The sequence below is a fragment of the Eurytemora carolleeae genome, unplaced genomic scaffold, assembly GCF_000591075.1.
Source record: "Eurytemora carolleeae unplaced genomic scaffold, Eaff_2.0 scaffold1349, whole genome shotgun sequence".
NCBI lineage: Eukaryota > Metazoa > Arthropoda > Copepoda > Calanoida > Temoridae > Eurytemora > Eurytemora carolleeae.
The window spans coordinates 60,037-80,331 of record NW_019397238.1 but is presented as its reverse complement, the minus strand read 5'-3'; the positions used below and the strand labels follow the sequence as shown (position 1 = coordinate 80,331).

The following is a 20,295-nucleotide window of genomic DNA, read 5'->3' as shown; positions in this document are numbered from 1 at the left end:
ATCATGCAAGCTTCCAATATATAAATGTATAAAAATATATATGACGTATGGAAGACTGAACTATCTGAGTTGTCATTTTAAAGAAACCGGGGAGAATAAAATCTCAAATTTTATTTTTAAAAAAACTTTAGATGAAATTCTTACCATTAACGTTAGTTTTTAAAGCACAACTTTTAATGCAAATCTTAGAATTTACGGAGACATCATGCAAGCTTCCAATATATAAATGTATAATAATATATATGACGTATGGAAGACTGAACAGCCGGGGAGAATATAATCTCAAATTTTATTTTTTTTAAAACATTGGATAAAATAAATACTATTAAATCAATTTTAAAACGACAACCTTTAATAAAAATCTTAGAATTTATATAATAATATAGATGACTTATGGAAAGACTTTACTACAGGGTGTCCCAAAAAACATGGGAATTCAGTGACGAATTCGATATCGTCTTTAATATTATGTCTGCTAGAGTTTATTTTATGAAAAGGGTAAAAGACTGTAAAGATGTGTCTATAATGTCTCCACAAGATGAACAGTAAAGACGGACAAGTTTACTTTGTGTACTGCAATTTTCTTGTTTTACTAAGTACACCCTTATGCAGTCAAAACATTAACAAACAAAATGTGAACATAGCAGACAAAACTCTTACAGATTACAGCTTTCTCAGCAGGTATCAATCACTATACTAAATCAAAGAATTATTTTAAAAGACGATATCGAATTCGTCCCTGAATTCCCATGTTTGTTGGGACACCCTGTATCTGAGTTGTCATTTTAAAGAAACCGGGGAGAATATAATCTCAAAAAAAACATGGATAAAAACACACATATTATTAACGTTAATTTTAAAACGACATTCTATTATGAAAATAATGAAATTTTCAAATAAACTAATGTTTAAGCATTATTAACGTAGAACGCATCAAAACTTAATTTTAAAAAGAATCACCGGAAATCTTTGACGATTAGGATTTATTTTTAGATACTATTAATCTTAATTTATGAGATGAAGTCATGAAATTACACAATAAGCTGCAGATACAGGCATTACCACAAATTTGAGAGAGGGGTGTTCTTAGGGAGCAAAATCAACAATTGACTAGAAATATTTAAAAACTATCTACATTGTTACAATGGGACAACATGATCATGAACGTAGTGAATGTGCATATTTGGTATAATGCTATAGCCATTGAACATAACAAGGACATTATTTGGGACCAATAAAACCGTGGAATACGCAGACGACATTTAATCAAGCTTGTTTTATCATTTATTAACGTTGTTATAAAACAAATAATTTTACCCATGCTTAAATAGAATCTATGGAGTGTGTTCCTGTTTATTTGACTATTTAAAATCCTAACAACTTGCGTTATTCCACAGTTTTATGAGGTCCACTTTTTCATTAAACGTGGACATAAATTGACGATCAATTTATATCAAATCAGTTTAAGAGCAAATTACACATTTTAAATTTTGACAAATAATGTGGATTGCTGAGTGGAGATATTAATGGTTACAATAGTTGGTTTCACACTACAGTGTATTATGTATAACCAGAAAACTGTAGAATAGGAAGACGACATAATAACAATACTTATATGTTCTTGATGCTGTTACAAACAAACAAGCAATCAGCAAAGCAAATAGTTTTACTAGATACCAATTAAGTGAAATAGGTCTGGTTACACTGCACAGTGGTTGTGTCTCAGGCTCATTGGACTTTTTAAAGTAATAACTTGATTCTAAAAGTTGTCTTCCTATTTCATAGTTTTACAATTATCAGTTAACACAGTACACATTGACCTTCTTTAACATGAAAATACACAGTGACTAGTTAATTATGATAGTGGTAGTTAATGCAGAAGGGGGGGGGGCACCACATCATAGGTTATAGAAATCAGGGTTTTAAAAAAGGAATGTGACGTGACTAAATAATACTTTAACAATTATGAATTACAAATATTTAAAATCTCAACTTTAAACAATGCCCACAAAAGTTGGAAAATTCAGGGGGGTTGGTTCGTCAACCTGTTCTTATCCATAACAGGGTCATACATTGTTTTAAAACAAGGTTGAACATGTTTTTAGGTTTATAAAAGCGTCGTGGGTCAGACGAAAACTTAGTAAACCAGCAAAAATCAGCATCTTGATTAAAGCTTATTATATCAGTAAATCGATAACTGGCGACGTTTAATAAACCAAAATATACATGAATTGAAACATCTACAGTTGATTATACAATGCGTCAAGTCTTTTTTATGTATTCTGTTCTTAAAGTTCTGTGGTAGTCTGATAGTCCTGCAACTCTTTTTTAAGTCTAAGCGTAGTTCATTGGAAGTCCTGTTAGTCCAGTTGTAGTCTAAGCGTAGTTCTCTGGTAGTCCAGCCAGTCCAACAACAATAAGCTTGCCGTCCCTAAGAGGAGCAAGGATGTGTGTGTTCCCCCTGGTTAGAGTCAAGGTCTGCACTGGCAACTGTAGATTTAGACTCTTCAATACCTAGAATAATGTAAAATAAACTTAGGAATATGAACTAGTTAGCTGAAGTGCCCCTCGTTGCAGGTGGAATTTTTATAAAAATCAAATTTTGAAAAAACAATATAGAATTTTGAAATTTTTAACCTTTTTAAAGATTTTATTACTTTTTTTTTAAAAAGACGAACCATAACGATTAACAACACTGCCTGGAGATTAACACTACCTGGAGATTAACAACACTACCTGGAGATTTACAACACTACCTGGAGATTAACAACATTACCTGGAGATTAACAACACTACCTAAAGCTTAACAACACTACCTGGAGATTAACAACACTACCTGGAGATTAACAACACTACCTGGAGATTAACAACACTACCTGGAGATTAACAACATTACCTGGAGATTAACAACACTACCTGGAGATTGATAACATTACCTGGAGATTAACAACATTACCTGGAGATTAACAACACTACCTGTAGATTAACAACACTACCTGGAGATTAACAACATTACCTGGAGATTAACAACACTACCTGGAGATTAACAACACTACCTGGAGATTAATTACACTACCTGGAGATTAAAAAGATCTAGAAGATTTAAATCTCCATTCTCATCTCCAGTAAGTATATAATCTCCAGAACTCACTAATCCTAGAAAAGTATATAATATAAAGGAATTTGTGGATAAAGAAGGGGGAGGGGTTCACTTTTCCACATTCAAGTAGGATAATGTAAAGAACTTCGAGGTTTTTACTTATCAAGGAGCTTAAGCCCTAGCCCCCCCCCTTTTGTGTTTCTTTATTAACATTTAAAAAATGCAGTAAAAATGTCGTTTTTAAATTCTTTATTAATAAAATTACCTGTAACCCTGTGTTGTATATCAGCTGACGCTAAATGTCTTCCGTTGAGTGTGTACACGTGTACAGAATGAGTTTCAGAAGTGTGCCCTACAGTACATAAGAAAAATAACGATACAAGAAACAAAATAATTTATGAAATTTTTATTGTTAATTTAAGAATCCTCTCGACCGTACTTTGTGGAATATGTACAGGCCAGGGACAGTGTTCTGCACTGCACCTGTACAAAACACTTTTTCCTGGTACAGAATGTCCCAATAATTCTTAACAAAGATGATCTCGAAGTCGTCACAACATAACATTGGGACACATGTTTAATTTTTGCAAAGTGTGCTATAAAATACTATACTGACTGTACTGTACTGTACTGTACTGTACTGTACTGTACTGTACTGTACTTTACTTTACTGTACTGTACTGTACTGTACTTTACTGTACTGTACTGTACTGTTCTGTACTATACTGTACTGTACTGAACTGCACTGTACTGTACTGAACTGTACCTGTATATATCACGTGTCCCTGATAGGATAAATGTAGAAGGTCTACGGTGTACTGTACGTCTACTCCTGCAGGGTTAAAAGTTCTCATGTATTGTCCATCCTAAAAAATATGATTTCTCTACACAAACACATCAGGAATATCAGAAATATCAGGAAAGAGATTTGAAAGCCCCCCAGGTTGGAGAACCCAGACTGCCATCGGGTGAGCGCACTCAAACATCCGCCCCCCCCCCCCCCCCCCCCCCCCCCCCCCCCCCGGCCATCCGAAGACAAGGAACCACCAGGAGGCAGGCTGAATCAGAGTCCAGAGGTATACCCTACCACAGCCTATAATGAGGTACCCCCTTACCTTGACATTTCCCTCACCTACCTCTTTAAACACTTGAGACCTGGTTGAACCAGTCATCTAACAGAAACTGAAGGGATCGGGCTCTATCCATTACGGTAGCCCAACTATCTGGGTCCAGACATTGACCTGGATGGTCCAAGGGTCCTCTGGATTGAAGTAAGCTTAACACTTGATTCAACACCTACCTCCACTTGATAAAACCTTACTTACTACTACTTATTTGTTACCTAGGTAACTTGATTCAAACTTACTCCCAGGTTCGTTTCTAAAATCTGAATCTATGATCTGACCTTACTCAGCTTGCAACTAATCTAGACAATTACCTTGATTGAATGAACGTTCACAGTTCCATCCTTACTCCCAGTAAGAGCCAGGTCCAGACAGATAGATATACAGACACAGCTGACAGATTCATCATGCCCGTACAATACCTTCATAGTAAGAGGTTTAATGTAATGTTTTTAGAACCTTTATTTGTGAAAACTTTATCTCGTCACTCAAAAATGTCTGATAATTCCCTCCTGGTTGTTTAAAAATTTGTTAAAAAATAAATAAAAACCATACCTGGATACTTCTAGGTGTACAGGTATCCTGAGTAGGGTTGAGCTCCCAGATAATAGCAGTTGTATCCTGGCTACCCGAAATACAATGGTTCCCACCTTCATCCATCCCAATACAGGTTACTAGGTCCGTGTGTCTTAAAACATATAGGATACAGGATACAATATAAAGTATATAGGATACAGGATATAAAATACAATATAAAGTATACAGGATACATAATACAGTCACCAGAATACAACAGATTACAAGATACAGTCTATAAAATACAAGATACAGTCTGCAGAATACTAGTTACAGTCTGTAGAATACAAGACATGGTCTACAGAATTCAATATACAGTCTATAGAATACAAGATACAGTCAATAGAATACAAGATACAGTCTATAAAATGCATCATACAGCTAATAGAATACAAGATATAGTCTACAGAATTCAAGATACAGCAGTCTGCAGAATACAAAATACAGTCTACAGATTACAAGATACAGTATACAGATTACGAGATACAGTCTAATACTAGATACAGTCTACAGAGTACAAAATACAGTCTACGGAATACAAGATACAGTCTCCAGATTATACAATACAGTCTAAAAAATATCAAAATACAGTCTACAGAATACAAGTTACAGTCTACAGATTGCAAGATACAGTATACAGATTACACGATACAGTCTAATACAAGATACAGTCTACAGAGTACAAAATACAGTCTACGGAATACAGAAGATAAAGTCTCCAGATTATAAAATACAGTCTAAAAAATACCAAAATACAGTCTACAGAATACAAGTTACAGTCTACAAAATACAAGATACAGTCTACAGATTACAAGATACAATCTACAGATTACAAAATACAGTCCAGACAATACAAGGTACAGTCTACAAAATACAAGATACAGTCTACAGAATACAAGATACAGTCTAGGGAATACAATAAGTCTACAGAATACAATATACAGTGTACACAATACAATATACAGTCTACAGGATACAAGATACGGAGTACTGGATACAGAAAAACCACCTATGTTTCTACCTACTCCCTGTTTTTTACCTGATTGATGCTCCAACTTCTTTACTCCGTGCAAGACTGTAAACTCGTACGCTATTATCCCAGCTCCCTCCGTACACAAGGAACCTTAATTATACAATATATTATTGAATATAGGGATAGAAAATCGTCTAAAGGGACTGTAAGCGTAATTTTAAGTGACCCTCCATGCAGAGAAGACAATGTCCGATTCAGAACGGTGTCCTTGAAACCTTTATCTGATCATTGATGTGGAAGTTATTGTCATTTCATAGGGTTAAAAGGGTTACATTCTGATAATTCCCATATGCTTTCCTGCAGTAGAAATGCGCAAGTCACTTTTGTAGAAAAGCCACAATTGAAAATAATTATTTTTAAATTAATAAACATTGATATGTAATGCATTCTAGATAGATCAGACAAAACCTTTAAGAGTACCGTTGTTAAAAGGGCATTGCCATTGTGATCTTAATGCAGGGATGGTCACTTGAAAGTGCACCTGTTCCTTTATAAACGTTAATCACCGTTACAAATGAAAATTTCCTTTTTATAACCGTTAATCAAGGTTACAAAAGTAAAAGTTCCATGATAACCGTTAATCACCGTTACAAATGTAAAAGTTCTTTTTTATAACCGTTAATCACCGTTACAAATGTTAAAAGTTCCTTTATAACCGTTAATCACCGTTACAAAAGTAAAAGTTCCTTTATAACCGTTAATCACCGTTACAAAAGTAAAAATTAATTAGATTTTCCAAGTTAATTTTTTCTTTCAGATCTAACTTTTAGTTAAGATTTTCAAGCACTCCCTGAACATTACGTTTTAAACCTAAATCACCTCTTTTCTTAAAAAGTACTAAATATTTTTATTTATTTAAGTTCTATGTGGATCAGCTTTCTTGAAATATGGCTCCAAATTCAAATTCAATGTTTTGGATGATATTATTCCACGTAAATCCGGATTTTTTTTCGGATCCGGATCCAGTTAGCTAAACAGATGTGGATCCAATGAATCCGATCTTTTCCTAAATGCTTGCTAATTTTTACCTGGAATCAGATGTGACACCGAATAACTCTGGTTTTACGCGAAGAGATCGTGAGACAGGTCCAGCCAGCTTTCTTCCCATCTTTACCAAACCAAATATTACCCCGCCATTTTGAAAAGCTTAATTCAAACGAAGAAAAACAAATACCAAAAAAGATCATTCAAAAAACTAAAAATGTTCATAATGATAATAAAAAATTTTCATTTTAAAACGACATGCATGAAATAAATAAATTTGGTTCCTTGGTTCCCAGCGTTGTATCTTTGTCAAGATAAAAATAGTTTGCATTCATTTTCGACTTGTCATAGGGGAGCCAGGAGTGGAGCCCGATACAGAGATCAGAAGATACAGATAACAGATAATCTACAGCTCCATACAGATATGATCTTGTCTACAATAGATACATAAATAAATAGATAGATACATATAACAGATAATTTATAGCTCCATACATATATAATCTTGTCTAGTTAATATAAAGGATAGGTAGATAGGTCAGAAGATACAGAATACAGATAACAGATAATCTACAGCTCCATACAGATATGATCTTGTCTACAACATATATGTTAGGTAGATAGATCAGTAGAAACAGATAACAGATGATCTACAGCTCCATGAATGAAGGATGAATGAAAGATGAATGAAAAATGAATAAAGGATGAATGAAGGTTGAATGAAGGATGAATGAAGGATGATTGAAGGATTAATGAAGGATGAATGAAGGAAGATTGAAGGATGAATGAAGGATGAATGAAGGATAAATGAAGAATGAATTAAGGATGAATGAAGAATGAATGAAGGATGAATGAAGAATAAATCAAGGATGTATGAAGGATGAATCAAGGATGAATAAAATACCTGCTGTTGTGGATGATTGAGAAATATTAAAGGATTCCTTTCATCCCCTAGCTCAACCATATTCATCCTCCAGTTGGAGGAATACTTCAACAGGTCAGGCCTTAAAAACTCTAAATTTTAATTCATTCATTTTATCAGTTCATTCATTAATTTCATTCGTCTATTGTTTAAACTCATTTATTTCTTATATCAATTAATTATTTATTTTTTCATTTTTTTATAATTCATTCGTTCCTTGAATCAATTCGTTCCTTATTTCAATTCAGTCATTATTTCCATTTATTTGGTATTTCAACTCATTCATTATTTCAATTCATTCATTATTTCAATTCAGTCATTATTTCAATTCATTCATTATTTCTATTCAGTCATTATTTCAACTCATTCATTATTTCAATTCTTTCTTTATTTCAATTCATTCATTTTTTCAATTCATTCATAATTTCAATTGATTCCGTTGATTCCTTCTCCCCTATATTCCATACTCCTTAATCTCTTCACAAAACCAGTAGATTTTTTAATTCTTCACTCCATTCCCATGTTTATGTACACTAAATAAACCAATTTTATCTAAAACCTGTGATGGTCGGACTTTAGTAGCCGTTGGCGGTGCTCAGTGTAAGAGATTCTGGTTGGATGCGGTTCCTTCAGCAACTGACAGGGAACCTGCCAAAATAAATAGAAATAAAAACTGTCAATCAATATATTATTATTATTAAACAAAATTGCTAGGGTTGTTCCTGGCCCCAGACCATCCCACCCGTTAGCACCACCCCTTTTGCTACGCATTTCGAGTTAGACAATTTAAATTTCTGGTGAAACCTTGGTATTTGGTTGGGATTGGTAAGGATGATGAGNGGGGGGGAATTAAGTCCCATGACAACATTTGCACTTGAGTAAATAATAATTTATTTATGAAATATAACAAAATCATACAAAGTTAAGAGTCTCAGGAGAAAATATTTATAACCCTCCAAAAATAAAGATTGTGGGAATATTTCCCCCATTCTAATAAAAGGAAAAGGAAAGGAAAAGTTATATATTTACTGTTTACATAACAATGAATTTACCTGTCCAAAGTTCTGAATCATTCCCTCCAGAGCTTCTCTCTCTGCAGGATCAGATATTGCGTCTAGGTTGACCGCCCCCTCGTAGCAGCAGTAATAGAATATATTCATCGCCTCTTCTCCTTCAACTCCTGCACATCAGGAAAATGTATTTCTTTCTCACAAAAATAAAAAAATTTGCTTTGGAGAATAACGCCCAAAAAATGATTCGCCTTAAGTAAATAACATCAATTGTTGTCAAGTTGATAAAAAATAATATTTAATGAAACTTCAAAAAATTAATATTTAACAAGCTCACAAAATAAAAAGTATTGTTAACAATATCAAGGTTTTCAAATAAATTCCACTTGAGCCTAAACGTAATAAGTATCATACAGTTTCATTTATGGGATGGGACATTTTAAGGACCCAAAAAGAAATCATAGCTTGCCAATGCTTGCTTTAAAGTTTCAGAATACCTTTCTGTTTGTAGCCAAATATGAGATCAATCCACTCGTGAAGGTGTGCAGAAACATATTCGCTTTCAAGCGCGTTCCGATGCTGTCGTATAAAATCGTCCACATTGGCCGCCCAGGCTGGAAGTATAACATCACCGACAGCCTGATTTTTCCCTTGAAGACGCCCGAGGTCAAAGTAGTTGAGGTTCAGCAGGAAATCCGGGAAATAGAAGAACTCCGGGATAAGTTCCTTGACGTCGTTGATGTTATTGATGAGACTACGCCAGGTCTGTGGAAGGGAGTGGAACTGACGGTCAGCCACGTCAAACCTACCGGACTGAAGGTTGATGTGAAGACTGGTGAATGGTTCCATCCTCACCATGTAGTGGAGAACCATCGCAGAGTTGGAGTAGTGGGTTCCATAATGAAACTTGGCAATGGTTCCACTAGGATCCTCAAAGTTCTCATACTTCTGCCGAATTTCGGTCACATGTCCTGGGTTCTGTACTCCCATAGGTTTAGAGAGGTCCCTGAAAGTGGCCGTGGACCCAAGGTCCAGGGTTGTAGAGTCGTAGTCTGACAGGATCCAGGGGAACACCGGATACTGACTGAGATCATTATAACTCCTTCCGGCGATTGTGTTTAAATGCATAAGATATTCAAAGTTTGAAATCTCCCGGTTTGACCATTTCTGGGTGAGACCAGACACCTTCAAGAGATCCTTGGGCGACCTTGTGCCGTGATAAACTAGGTTTGGTAGTTTTAAACTCAATATCTTGAGATAAACCTTACTCCGCTTCTTCAGGGTTGGGAAGTTGAGAAAAAAGTTGGTTTGATCGGACAAGAAGAACTCGAGAGCTGATTTCCTGAGATTGAACCTGCGGAGATAAACCTCCCTGAGGTTGGATGTACTCCATCGGTTATCCTGTCTCTCCTCTCCGTCCTTTATTGGTCTGAATACAGGATGGTATTTAACCAATCATATTGAATATCATACAGACACTAGTGCTTAGGATCCAGATCTGTAACATTTTGGCTTCCTGGATCCGGATCCGGATCCAAGGGGCAAAATATCTACCAAAACTGAAAACAAAAATAAAACCCAAATCTGAGCTGTTGAAAAGACTAAATTTAAAAAAATTTCCTTAACTGAATGTTTTATCCAGTTTTCGGATAGAATAACGAAAACAAATTTGAAAACTCTTCTTTTCTTTAGTAAATCAGTAAATCTTAAGGAAATGTTCACGACTTGGATCGGGATCCGTATCAAAATTACATGGATCCTAAGCACTGCATACAGGGTTACCCATGAAGAATGAGACTTTAATTACTATCCGGAACTACTGAAAAAGTGATCTAAAGGTAAATGAAAAGGTAAATAACTATTGTGGCGGTACAGAAATATGTAAAAAAGAAGACTGAAAAAAGATACAGTCGTCTCCGAAGTCTCATTTTTTGTGGGTAACCCTGTCTTTTCTGAGCGTCGGATCCAACTTAAAAATAAAAAAATAAAAAACAATTTCAATCCCAATAAGCAGATTTTTAAAAATTGGCCAGGGATAGTTTTTCTGAAATACTCAATAATAGAACATATAAAAAAATCTAAATTTATGGTTCACATTATTCTCTTTTTCGCCGATATCTTTTCTTACTCAAAAAGTATAAAAAATGTTGAATGTTTTAAAGTTATGGTTTTGATCTGCCTGCCTTGAATCGAAGAAATATATAAATGTGTTGGTCAGCTCGAACCTCCCCCTTACAACAGACATCAAGGTGACCAGCTCACACTCCTCGCTCGTCAAGAACTTCTCCTGCTCATGTTCAGCATCTTGCTCCTTCAAATATATTTAATTAATTTATACAGGATGTCCCAATAAACATGAGAATTAAATGACGACTTAATATATCGTCTTTGTTCCAAGCAGGATTAGTTCGTAAATATGATTTTTTAACATCACAGTTAAAACATTTAACACCGAAAACTATTAGACTCGGGTTTTCAAAATATGGTCTACCCTTTTCTTTAACCTTTAAGATTGATTTTGGATAGCTCAAGATCTTTTTTGGGTGCACTTTGTCATTTATCAGTTATCGGAAATAAAACACGATTTTCAAGTTGTCTTTCAATTCTCATGTCTTTTGAGACACCCTGTACAGTGTACATTTCAGATTTGAGATTTTGCTAAAAAAACTGAAAAAGATAACTATAAAAATCAACCTATAATATGCAATAAATGTAACAAGAAAATCTATTTATTTTCTGTCTGCCATTTTTATATTTTATATTTTTAAATATCCAAAACAATTTGATTAAAGAACCTGAGAATTCATCTGCTCCTTGGCAATAGCTTTCAGATCATCTTCTGTCAAATCAGACTCGTCTTCATTAGGTGTAGAAACTACAGCCTCCCTAAACAATATATATTGACTAGGAACTGCCTTTTCAGATGCGTCAAACTCAAATCTGTGAACTACAGAGAGGGGGAGATCAAAACCAAAAAGCCAAGGACAAAACATCATTTATTTGTTGTCTGTGTGGGGGGGGGGAGTATGAAGATCTGCGGCTACAAATCGTGAAAATATACGCTTTAAAGACAGGAAAGGAGAGTCAAAATTGAGAAAATAAGAGACATGAACTCGTAAATATCTGGGTATCTGTATCACTGTTTAGTTGAACATACTTTGATGTCTGAAGTTGTCAGTATCTGTATTTATTATTTAATTGAACCTAATTTGAAATTTGTATCGGCATAATTTTTCATATTTGTAGCTGATAAAAGTTGTTAGTATCTTTATTAATGGTTTGATTGAACCTACTTTGATATTTAGAGCTGGATAAAGTTGTCAGTATCAGTATTATTGTTAAATTGAACCTACTTTGATATCTGGAACTATATAAAGTTGTCAGTATCTGTATTTATTGTTAAATTGAACCTACTTTGATATCTGGAGATGTATAAAGTTGTCAGTATTAGTATTTTAAATTGAACCTACTTTGATATCTGGAACTATATAAAGTTGTCAGTATTAGTATTTATTGTTAAATTGAACCTACTTTGATATCTGGAGATGTATAAAGTTGTCAGTATTAGTATTTTTTCTTTAATTGAACCTACTTTGATATCTGTAGCTGGATAAAGTTGTCAGTATCTGTATTCTGTCTCCGGATATTATCCCTCTGTGCACTAGCCTCCAGGTGGAGATTGAAGGAGGGGTTGGGAACCAGTTTCATTCTCATTCTATGCAAACATAAGTTCAAACCCGGGGATTTATTTATGAAGACAGTTTTTCAGTTACATGAGGTCAACCATAATGTTACACAGTACCTACAAAATCAATTTATTTTCAATATGTTTTTTTTTGTCATAATTATACAGTTTCCTCTCCATATTTCAGTTTTATTCTACCACCCCCCCCCCCTCCACTCACTTCCCCTTAATTATACCTGTGCAGGTTCTCATTGTGTCCGAGCATCCAATGATCAGCTAGAAGATGTCCTTTCTTACCCCAAGCTCCTCGGGGCCCGAAGAATAGTCTAGATAGGTAAGAAGTTAATGGGACTGTAGGCGACCCTACATTTAAAGACTTTCATGACTGAATTACAGGTGTACCCCTTACACCATTAATTGAGCAAAAATGATGGATTTAATTTTTTTTTTTCTCTGAAATATGATGATTTTAATTGTGGTTTCTCTATTTATGCAGAGGCAATGAGTAAAACAACATAGTTTGCTCTTTATAAAATTCCTTTTTTTACTCCTAGTAAGGTTATCATTGTGAAACAGGCATTGTAACTCTTTGAATTAAACATCACTTATCATTGTGTCAAAAGTTTCGACCTATAAGGATGAAATTATATCTTAATCTGAACAACAATAATGGTTTTCTTTCTAAAACTGAGCTGGGAACTTTTGAATGGTTGAAATCGGTAATAATGCTTAATCCACTCTTTTTCTTAATCTGGAGATTAAATAATGCTTGTTCTCCTCTTACTATTAATCTCCAGATTAATTAACCGATCGAGATTAAGGATATCACATTCTAAAGTTTTCAGCTCTGTTTTATTTATCGAATAATCAATTTGTGATATAGGTAGTGAATCTTGAACAAAATTATTTCAAGGTTGTTATATTGTCATTGTGACCATAAGCATATATGCCGGACATGGACATTGGTTGTGAAGTTCTTTTGACCATCAATCGAATGTTAAGGTCAAAACAATCGTTTACTGATTATTTACCTCTTTAATATTCTCCACCGCTTCTCGACAAAGATACAGTTACTTCTGTGTTGAGTTAAAAGATTCTGAAATCTAGCCTTTTCATCCTTTAGCCTTTGTCTGGTTAAAACAGCTTTTATTTCAACCGAATAAAATTTAACTTTATCTTTTTCACCAAAATTTTAGTTTGATTACAACACATCACCTAAAATTGCAACATCCTTTTTTAACTATAGCATTGATTTTTACCCAACAGAATTTTTACAACTTGACAACTTTTTTAACTGTAAAGTTCAATTATTTTTTTCATCACATCACATCACATCACATCACATCACATCACATCACATCATATCACATCACATCACATCACATCACATCACATCAAATCAAATCAAATATTACATAAGAATTGCTTGAGGCATCCTTCTTTTGGATTAGAGCTTTGCTTCTTTATCAATTTCTGGATTTTCAGTCCCATCTATATTTGCTTTAGAATTTGCAGTCGAATATACACACTTTTCATGTGTATTTGCAGTACAGAGTGAAGCTTGGGTTAAGTTGTGATTCTCTTTAAAAAGATATCAGCAGCTTGACCAAATTTGAGCCATGCCACCATTTAAAATACACTTCATTTGCTAGCTGCTAAACAATTATTTTTTTTTATTTAAATGCAAATGTTGGGCACCTACCTAATAGATTTTCTGTGCTGGTGAAATTTAGAGCAATTAGTTTTAAAATCAAGACCAGATGATTTGGCAATTAAAATGTTTGATTAAATGTTGTTATTCGATGTGAAATGATTTGATTTAGACAAAGTCATGGTCAAGAAACCATTAGTAACAAAACAATATTCAAATTTAAACCAGGGAAGTTACCCAAGTAAATAGTTAACAGTGAAAATCAACTCAATTCAGTAGGACCCATTTCATATTGATGCTAATCTGGATTTGTCCTGTAAAAAATTGAATCTGAATCAAGCTCATGAATATGAGTGTTAGAAAAATTGTGCAATGTGTATTTGGGTATATGTCCTTCAGACTGTCACTCAAAAACTACATGCCCTTAAGTCTGGAAAAGTGCCTCACTTCAATAATATTTTCTAACCTGTGAACAGCAACTTTAGCTTCCTCGTAGGAGTTTCCCCAGAACTCATTAAAGTGATCTCTAAGATTGGTCAGCACACCCAGACAGTATTCATCATGCAAGACATTGATCTTTCTGAAATACAACAAATCTAAATGTTTTGGAGGTATTCAAGAATTAAACATTTTTTCAATACTGTGAATGAACACAAGCAGTAGTTCAATTGAATTTCAGCTTCAGTATTAGGTAATTATGGGGTAGTATTGTATAGAAGGTAAAGAAAAATAAGACATTTTGTAGAGTAACAATGTCAAAAAAAGCTAACCTGGTTACAAAGTACTTCCATTCTTCTTCTTTAGAGTATGTCTGAAACTGCTCAAAGAACTCACAACCAGTTAACCTGAAAAACTGTAATGTAATATAACCAATCAAGTTTGAGTAAGTAAATATGATCATACCTAAAACTCAAAGATGGTAACTGCTTGGTGAGTTGAAGACAAAATTTGCTTTTATCCAGAAGTGCTTTCATGATTGGAACAAAGAATGCATAGTGATCAGTGTTCTCTTTCATTAAGGCATTTTCAATTATCTTGTTTACTCGATAAATTAAATACCCAACCTCATCTGGACTTGGGTCTTGTCTGCTTTGAACCAGGGAGTGAAGCTTAGCAGTTGCAATAGCACAGAAATCAAGATCCTTGGTGTTTTCTGCACATTCAAGAAGAATACTGAATGCCATTCTTCCCAAATCATCCCATTCTTTGTCAGTATTTCCTTCATGAAATACAGAGAACCTATCCAGAATTCCCAAAATTCCATCTAACAGATCTTCACTAACCTTTTTGGAAAAGTCATCATGTTCATCCAGGATGACAAGATCAAAAGCTATCTCCATAATATTTTTTGCCATTATGGCATGCTCACTTAGAGTTTGATTCTTCTCTCTAATGTCAGACAGCAGAGCTTGCAAGCAGAGTTCAATTATTTTTCTTTTCATTACCATATGACTGATAAAGAGTTTGTTATTCAAGGCCATTAAATTTACAGAGGCAATAATTTGCCCATATGATTGTAACAGATAGCTGGCCTGGTCTTTTCTATGTCTTGTCAGAGTTCCCCGCCAAAGAATAGAAAAGAAAATATTTGTTACGAGCTCAACCAATTCTTCCTCCCGTGTTTCTTCTCCACCTGTTTTCCCAAGTTTGAGGGACTCCAACTCAGAACCAAAGTGGTCCATATCAAAACTTATCTCATCTTCGGAAATACTCTCATGTGTTCTGGTGGGTGAGCTACAGATGGTCTCTCTGCTTCTTGAAATATCTTCAGAACTATTGGACATAACATCTGCATCTCCAAAACCATATGAATAGTTCTGCAAAAATTGTGGGTTTCCATCCATGGAAGCATTGCTGTGTCTTTTCTTAGATGATGTGAGGTCTCCGACAGTTTCCAAAATTGTGTTTGCCTTATAAACAGTGTTATTAACCTTCTGATGAGCACTGTGAACTTTGTCTGTTACTAAATTATGAGTCCTTTGTACAGTGGAGGAAACCTTGTCGGAAGCATTTAATATATTTGACCTTACAAGCTTGCTAGTTCCTGCTAAGACTTTACCAGCCTCATCTGCCACTGACCCAACAGAATCCCCAACAAGTTTTACCGCATTTCCTGCTTGTGTTGGCAGGTACTGCTTTGCAGTATCTGTTACGATGTTTATGTACCGAGTAGGAGATGATTGTTCTTCAGGAATATTATCTTCTTCATCACCAAGGCTTATGACATCCTCAACAGAAACCATGGTATCAAGTTCAGGTTGCACAATTTCCTTGACAAGGAGTCTTGCTATACAACCTTCCCACCCCACCTGTTTAATAAGATGAGAAGCTGCTTGAGGATGTGAGTAGACTAGAGTCAGCAACTTCCTTGCAATTTCTAGCTTTATATCAACATGAGCCATCTGTAGATGCTGACACAGAGACAAAATTCCTTGGTAGCTTGAAACATGGTCAAACATCAACATGTGGTCTGTTAGAAATGAAACTTCTTGAAGTGAAATTGGAGGCTCTTTAGGGCTTCTTATGTAGAGAAACCCATGATATCCAACAGGTTGTAAATGAAGACGCCCCTTGTATCTGTTGGATATTTTTGAGGTTCTGAGAAAATCTGTGATGATTCTGTATATTTTCATGCGAATAAGCTCATCTGTATTTTCAAGCAAAATACAGTATATAAGATCTAGGCAATAAGGTTCGAACAATAACAAAAACAGTTGATCTTTGACTAACTTTGACTCTAAGTGCAAAATTAGCATGTCCAATACTTCACCGAGAATTGGACTCTTTCTGTTAGAATACATAAAGTTTAGCAATGCTGAAACCTCTCTTGCATTCACATCTTTTAGAAGAAAGAATTTGACCAGTCCAAAAAGGGCTCCTCTGATGGTAACACAGTCCTCACTTGAAAGCTTCTTATTGTCCTCATTGGAATAATGCTGTCTGACTACATCAAAAAAGAACTGAACACCAAACTTTTTTCTAAAATATTTCCTGTCTGACATTATGAGGGTTGAGATATATTGCACATGACCAATTTGCATATGAAACTCAGACCTTGACCAAATTCTAAAATCAAAGAGAATGCTGTGATAGAACTGATACAGAAGCTTACTCTGCTTAGTGGTTGTCAAAATTTCCACAAACAACTGGGAGGCCATGAGAACATTGACATCTATCAAACTGGTGTCTACTTTCTGCAGGAGTGACCCCATAATAGCAACACCGCCTCCTCTTATAAGCTGTTCTTGATTAACCTGGTGATTTGTGGTCATGTTTTTGATCAGAGTTAAAAATCCAGAAACAGGATTTTTCTCTAGGTTCCAATCAGAAAATGAACTGGATGCAATCATTTCCCAATCCTGTTCCGATTCTGCTGAGCCAGATTTTGAAATCTCTTGAGTGATTGAAGTGTATGATGAATCCAACTTTGTGCTGTATAAGGATGTTTCAAGGATAGGGAAAAGAACTTGAATTCCCCCTAGACTGTTGATAACATCCTTGGGATCTTTTGTTGAAAAAGGTTTTGCCAAAGTGTGTCCATCAAAGCAAGCTAGTTGATTAGTCGATAGATTAGTGCAAACCATATTGTGGCACACTTTAGGAGAATAGTTGAAAACTAATTTTGATAACATGTCTATAACATCAGTTGATTCTTGATCAGGATGATGCTGTAAACAACTGTTGGCCCCAAGAGCATGAAGAATCTTGGCTTGACTTGGTTGTAGACAATCCTAAACACAAATATAGTATTTAGACACAAGAAGCTTTTTGGATTGGGGGATGAGGTTTTTATTTACATGGAAAGCAATATCCTTCTCAACATAAGCTAAATGGGTAGGGTGAGGTTAGACAGCAAATGTACAATTCATAACTATATTCAAACCACCAAACTTATTATAAGTAATGCCTAGTTGAAAATTCATTTTAGATATTATTTGAATTTATAGTGCACTATTTTTTCTTACAGTAAATATTTTGTTAAGTTTTAACCTGAAAAACATAAATAAGCCCTATTTGTCCAGTGATTGCAATAGACCGTCCCCACATTACATCTTCCATGCCAAGCATAGTCCATTGAACCTTGGGATCTGTACTTGATGGTTTCAAATAGGCAGGCAGAGCAAAAACTCCTGTGCTCTTCAGAGCATCCTAACAAAGAAATAAAATCATAGCATTACATTATTTCTGCAAGATTATGTTTCCTTAAACTTTATTTCTACCTTAATGTTATCCTTAATACTAGTTTTTGAAATGTTTGCAACATTAAGTGCAGGTAGATTTGCTCTCATCAACTCTATTATAGGGCAAATTCATTAAAAACTTGAAAGACAGGAAATATAATTGATATTCAATTATTTTTAATAATTTTACACAATAATAATAAAGTATTAATATTTGACCAATGCTTAAAAGATAATTTAGTTGCCCATTCCTGAACCAATCTGACAATAAGCAATAGGATCAATGAAGGTGGGATACTTGAGAGAACTTTGGGTCCGCAAGGTTCCATCAATATAGATACTCAGTTGGCTATGTCCAAAAGGCCTCTTTCCAGATGCCTAAACAAATATAAATTCTTCTTGCACGTTATTTTTTAACTTTTCTATAACTAACCTGACAAACTGTTAAGGAATGCCACTGGCCATCATTTAAAGGAAGATCTTCACATTTTGTAACAAAAAACTCCTTCTTGTAAGCAGAACCCACTGCCAAAATACCTCCGGGTAAAAAGAAAGCCTCTACAATAAGAAAAAATTCTTGAGATCAATTCCGTATAAGTTGTGTAAATAGTAAATATTTTATCTTTTGTATGTACCTAGTCCAGACCCGGAATTGGTGTAAAGGCTGTATAATTGTCTCCTGGTATTAAGCTCATCTGCTCTATCATCAAGTCTAACCCAAGCATGGAAACTAAATCCTAATTAAGAAACATTTTATATCTTGGGGTCTGATAAAAAAATCAAACCACAAAAAACTGCGGTGTTTCTATTTATCATATTTTGTTTTCACTTCCTATTCTTAGCAGGCCCTATAATGCTTTGTATACTTGCTTACTCACTTTAATTTTTTTTTACTAAAAAATTCAGAATGTTATATATTTTTCCTTTGCTTTACCCTTCAAGTTACTTTTTCTAAAAACCTTTTGAATATAAACTTGTTCCATTTTTTTCTTAAAAATGAAGAGGATAATCATGCAAATTGTTTGTAGTACAATTTTAAGAATTTGACTACCTGAATTTTAATTTTATTTTACACCGATGCACAGTCCATTTTTTTCTGGTTAGGGTAGGACAGATTTTATGTTATTGTTATATGTTTATCTATAAGGTCAATTATGCAAGAAATAAGATATACATAGGGAGGCTTGATTTGACTACCCTTGTTGTCAGCCTGATTAATGAACTTAGGATGAAAGAATAGATGAAAGGATAGACTGGACAGGTGAAAGGAAGAAAATTGAATGAGAAAATTAATAAAAGGAAGAACTGGAAAGGTACAAGGATGAAAGAATGAAAGAAAGGATTGACAGGTGAAAGGATGACAGGATGAATGAAAGAATTAAAGAAAGGATGAACAGTTGAAAGTATGAAAGGATGAATGAGGGAATGAATGAAAGGATAGGATGGACAGGTGAAAGGATGAATGAGGGAATGAATGAAAGGATAGGATGGACAGGTGAAAGGATGACAGGATGAATGAAAGAATTAAAGAAAAGATAAACAGTTGAAAGTATGAAAGGATGAAGGAGGGAATGAATGAAAGGATAGGATGGACAGGTGAAAGGATGAATGAGGGAATGAATGAAAGGATAGGATGGACAGGTGAAAGGATGAATGAGGGAATTAATGAAAGGATAGGATGGACAGGTGAAAGGATGAATGGATGAACAAGGGAATGAATGTTTTAACCTGGTACAGGCCCGGCCCATTCCAGAATTCCTGGCACAGATATTCCATCCAAATTATTCTGAAATAGAAACTTTCTTGAAAAAGCTTCTTTTATGAAGCTAAACATTTACAGGGGTCTTCTATATATATACAACTATATATACACAACTATATATATACAACTATATATATATACAACTATATATATACAACTATATATACACAACTATATATATACAACTATATATATACAACTATATATATACAACTATATATACACAACTATATATACACAACTATATATACACAACTATATATATAC

General features: G+C 34.5%; 1 protein-coding gene across 5 annotated transcripts; it reads right to left on the bottom strand.

Annotated features, from left to right (window-relative positions):
- Window positions 1-965: 965 nt before the first annotated feature.
- LOC111712957 (neurobeachin-like protein 1) lies at window positions 966-20,104 on the bottom strand. 5 transcript variants are annotated; one of them, XR_002767566.1, is made up of 28 exons: window positions 19,995-20,104; window positions 18,902-19,003; window positions 18,700-18,824; window positions 18,518-18,644; window positions 18,306-18,379; window positions 18,076-18,234; window positions 14,989-17,816; window positions 14,856-14,930; window positions 14,552-14,665; window positions 13,466-13,564; window positions 12,671-12,760; window positions 12,342-12,464; window positions 11,545-11,635; window positions 10,933-11,060; window positions 9,247-10,178; window positions 8,792-8,919; window positions 8,299-8,387; window positions 7,722-7,821; window positions 7,102-7,251; window positions 6,862-6,941; window positions 5,840-5,923; window positions 4,780-4,912; window positions 4,539-4,646; window positions 3,867-3,966; window positions 3,366-3,452; window positions 3,077-3,156; window positions 1,792-2,514; window positions 966-1,578 (listed from the first exon to the last, which is right to left on the bottom strand). XR_002767566.1 is itself a non-coding variant. In XM_023487720.1 (27 exons), the coding sequence occupies exons 1-27, from the start codon at window positions 20,098-20,100 to the stop codon at window positions 2,377-2,379; spliced, it is 6,450 nt and encodes a 2,149-aa protein (XP_023343488.1). In that variant the 5' UTR covers window positions 20,101-20,104; the 3' UTR covers window positions 966-2,376. The 5 variants fall into 5 exon arrangements, 1 of the variants encoding a protein (XP_023343488.1); XR_002767568.1 differs by having other exon boundaries at window positions 966-1,550; XR_002767567.1 differs by having other exon boundaries at window positions 966-1,550; window positions 1,813-2,514.
- Window positions 20,105-20,295: the final 191 nt, after the last annotated feature.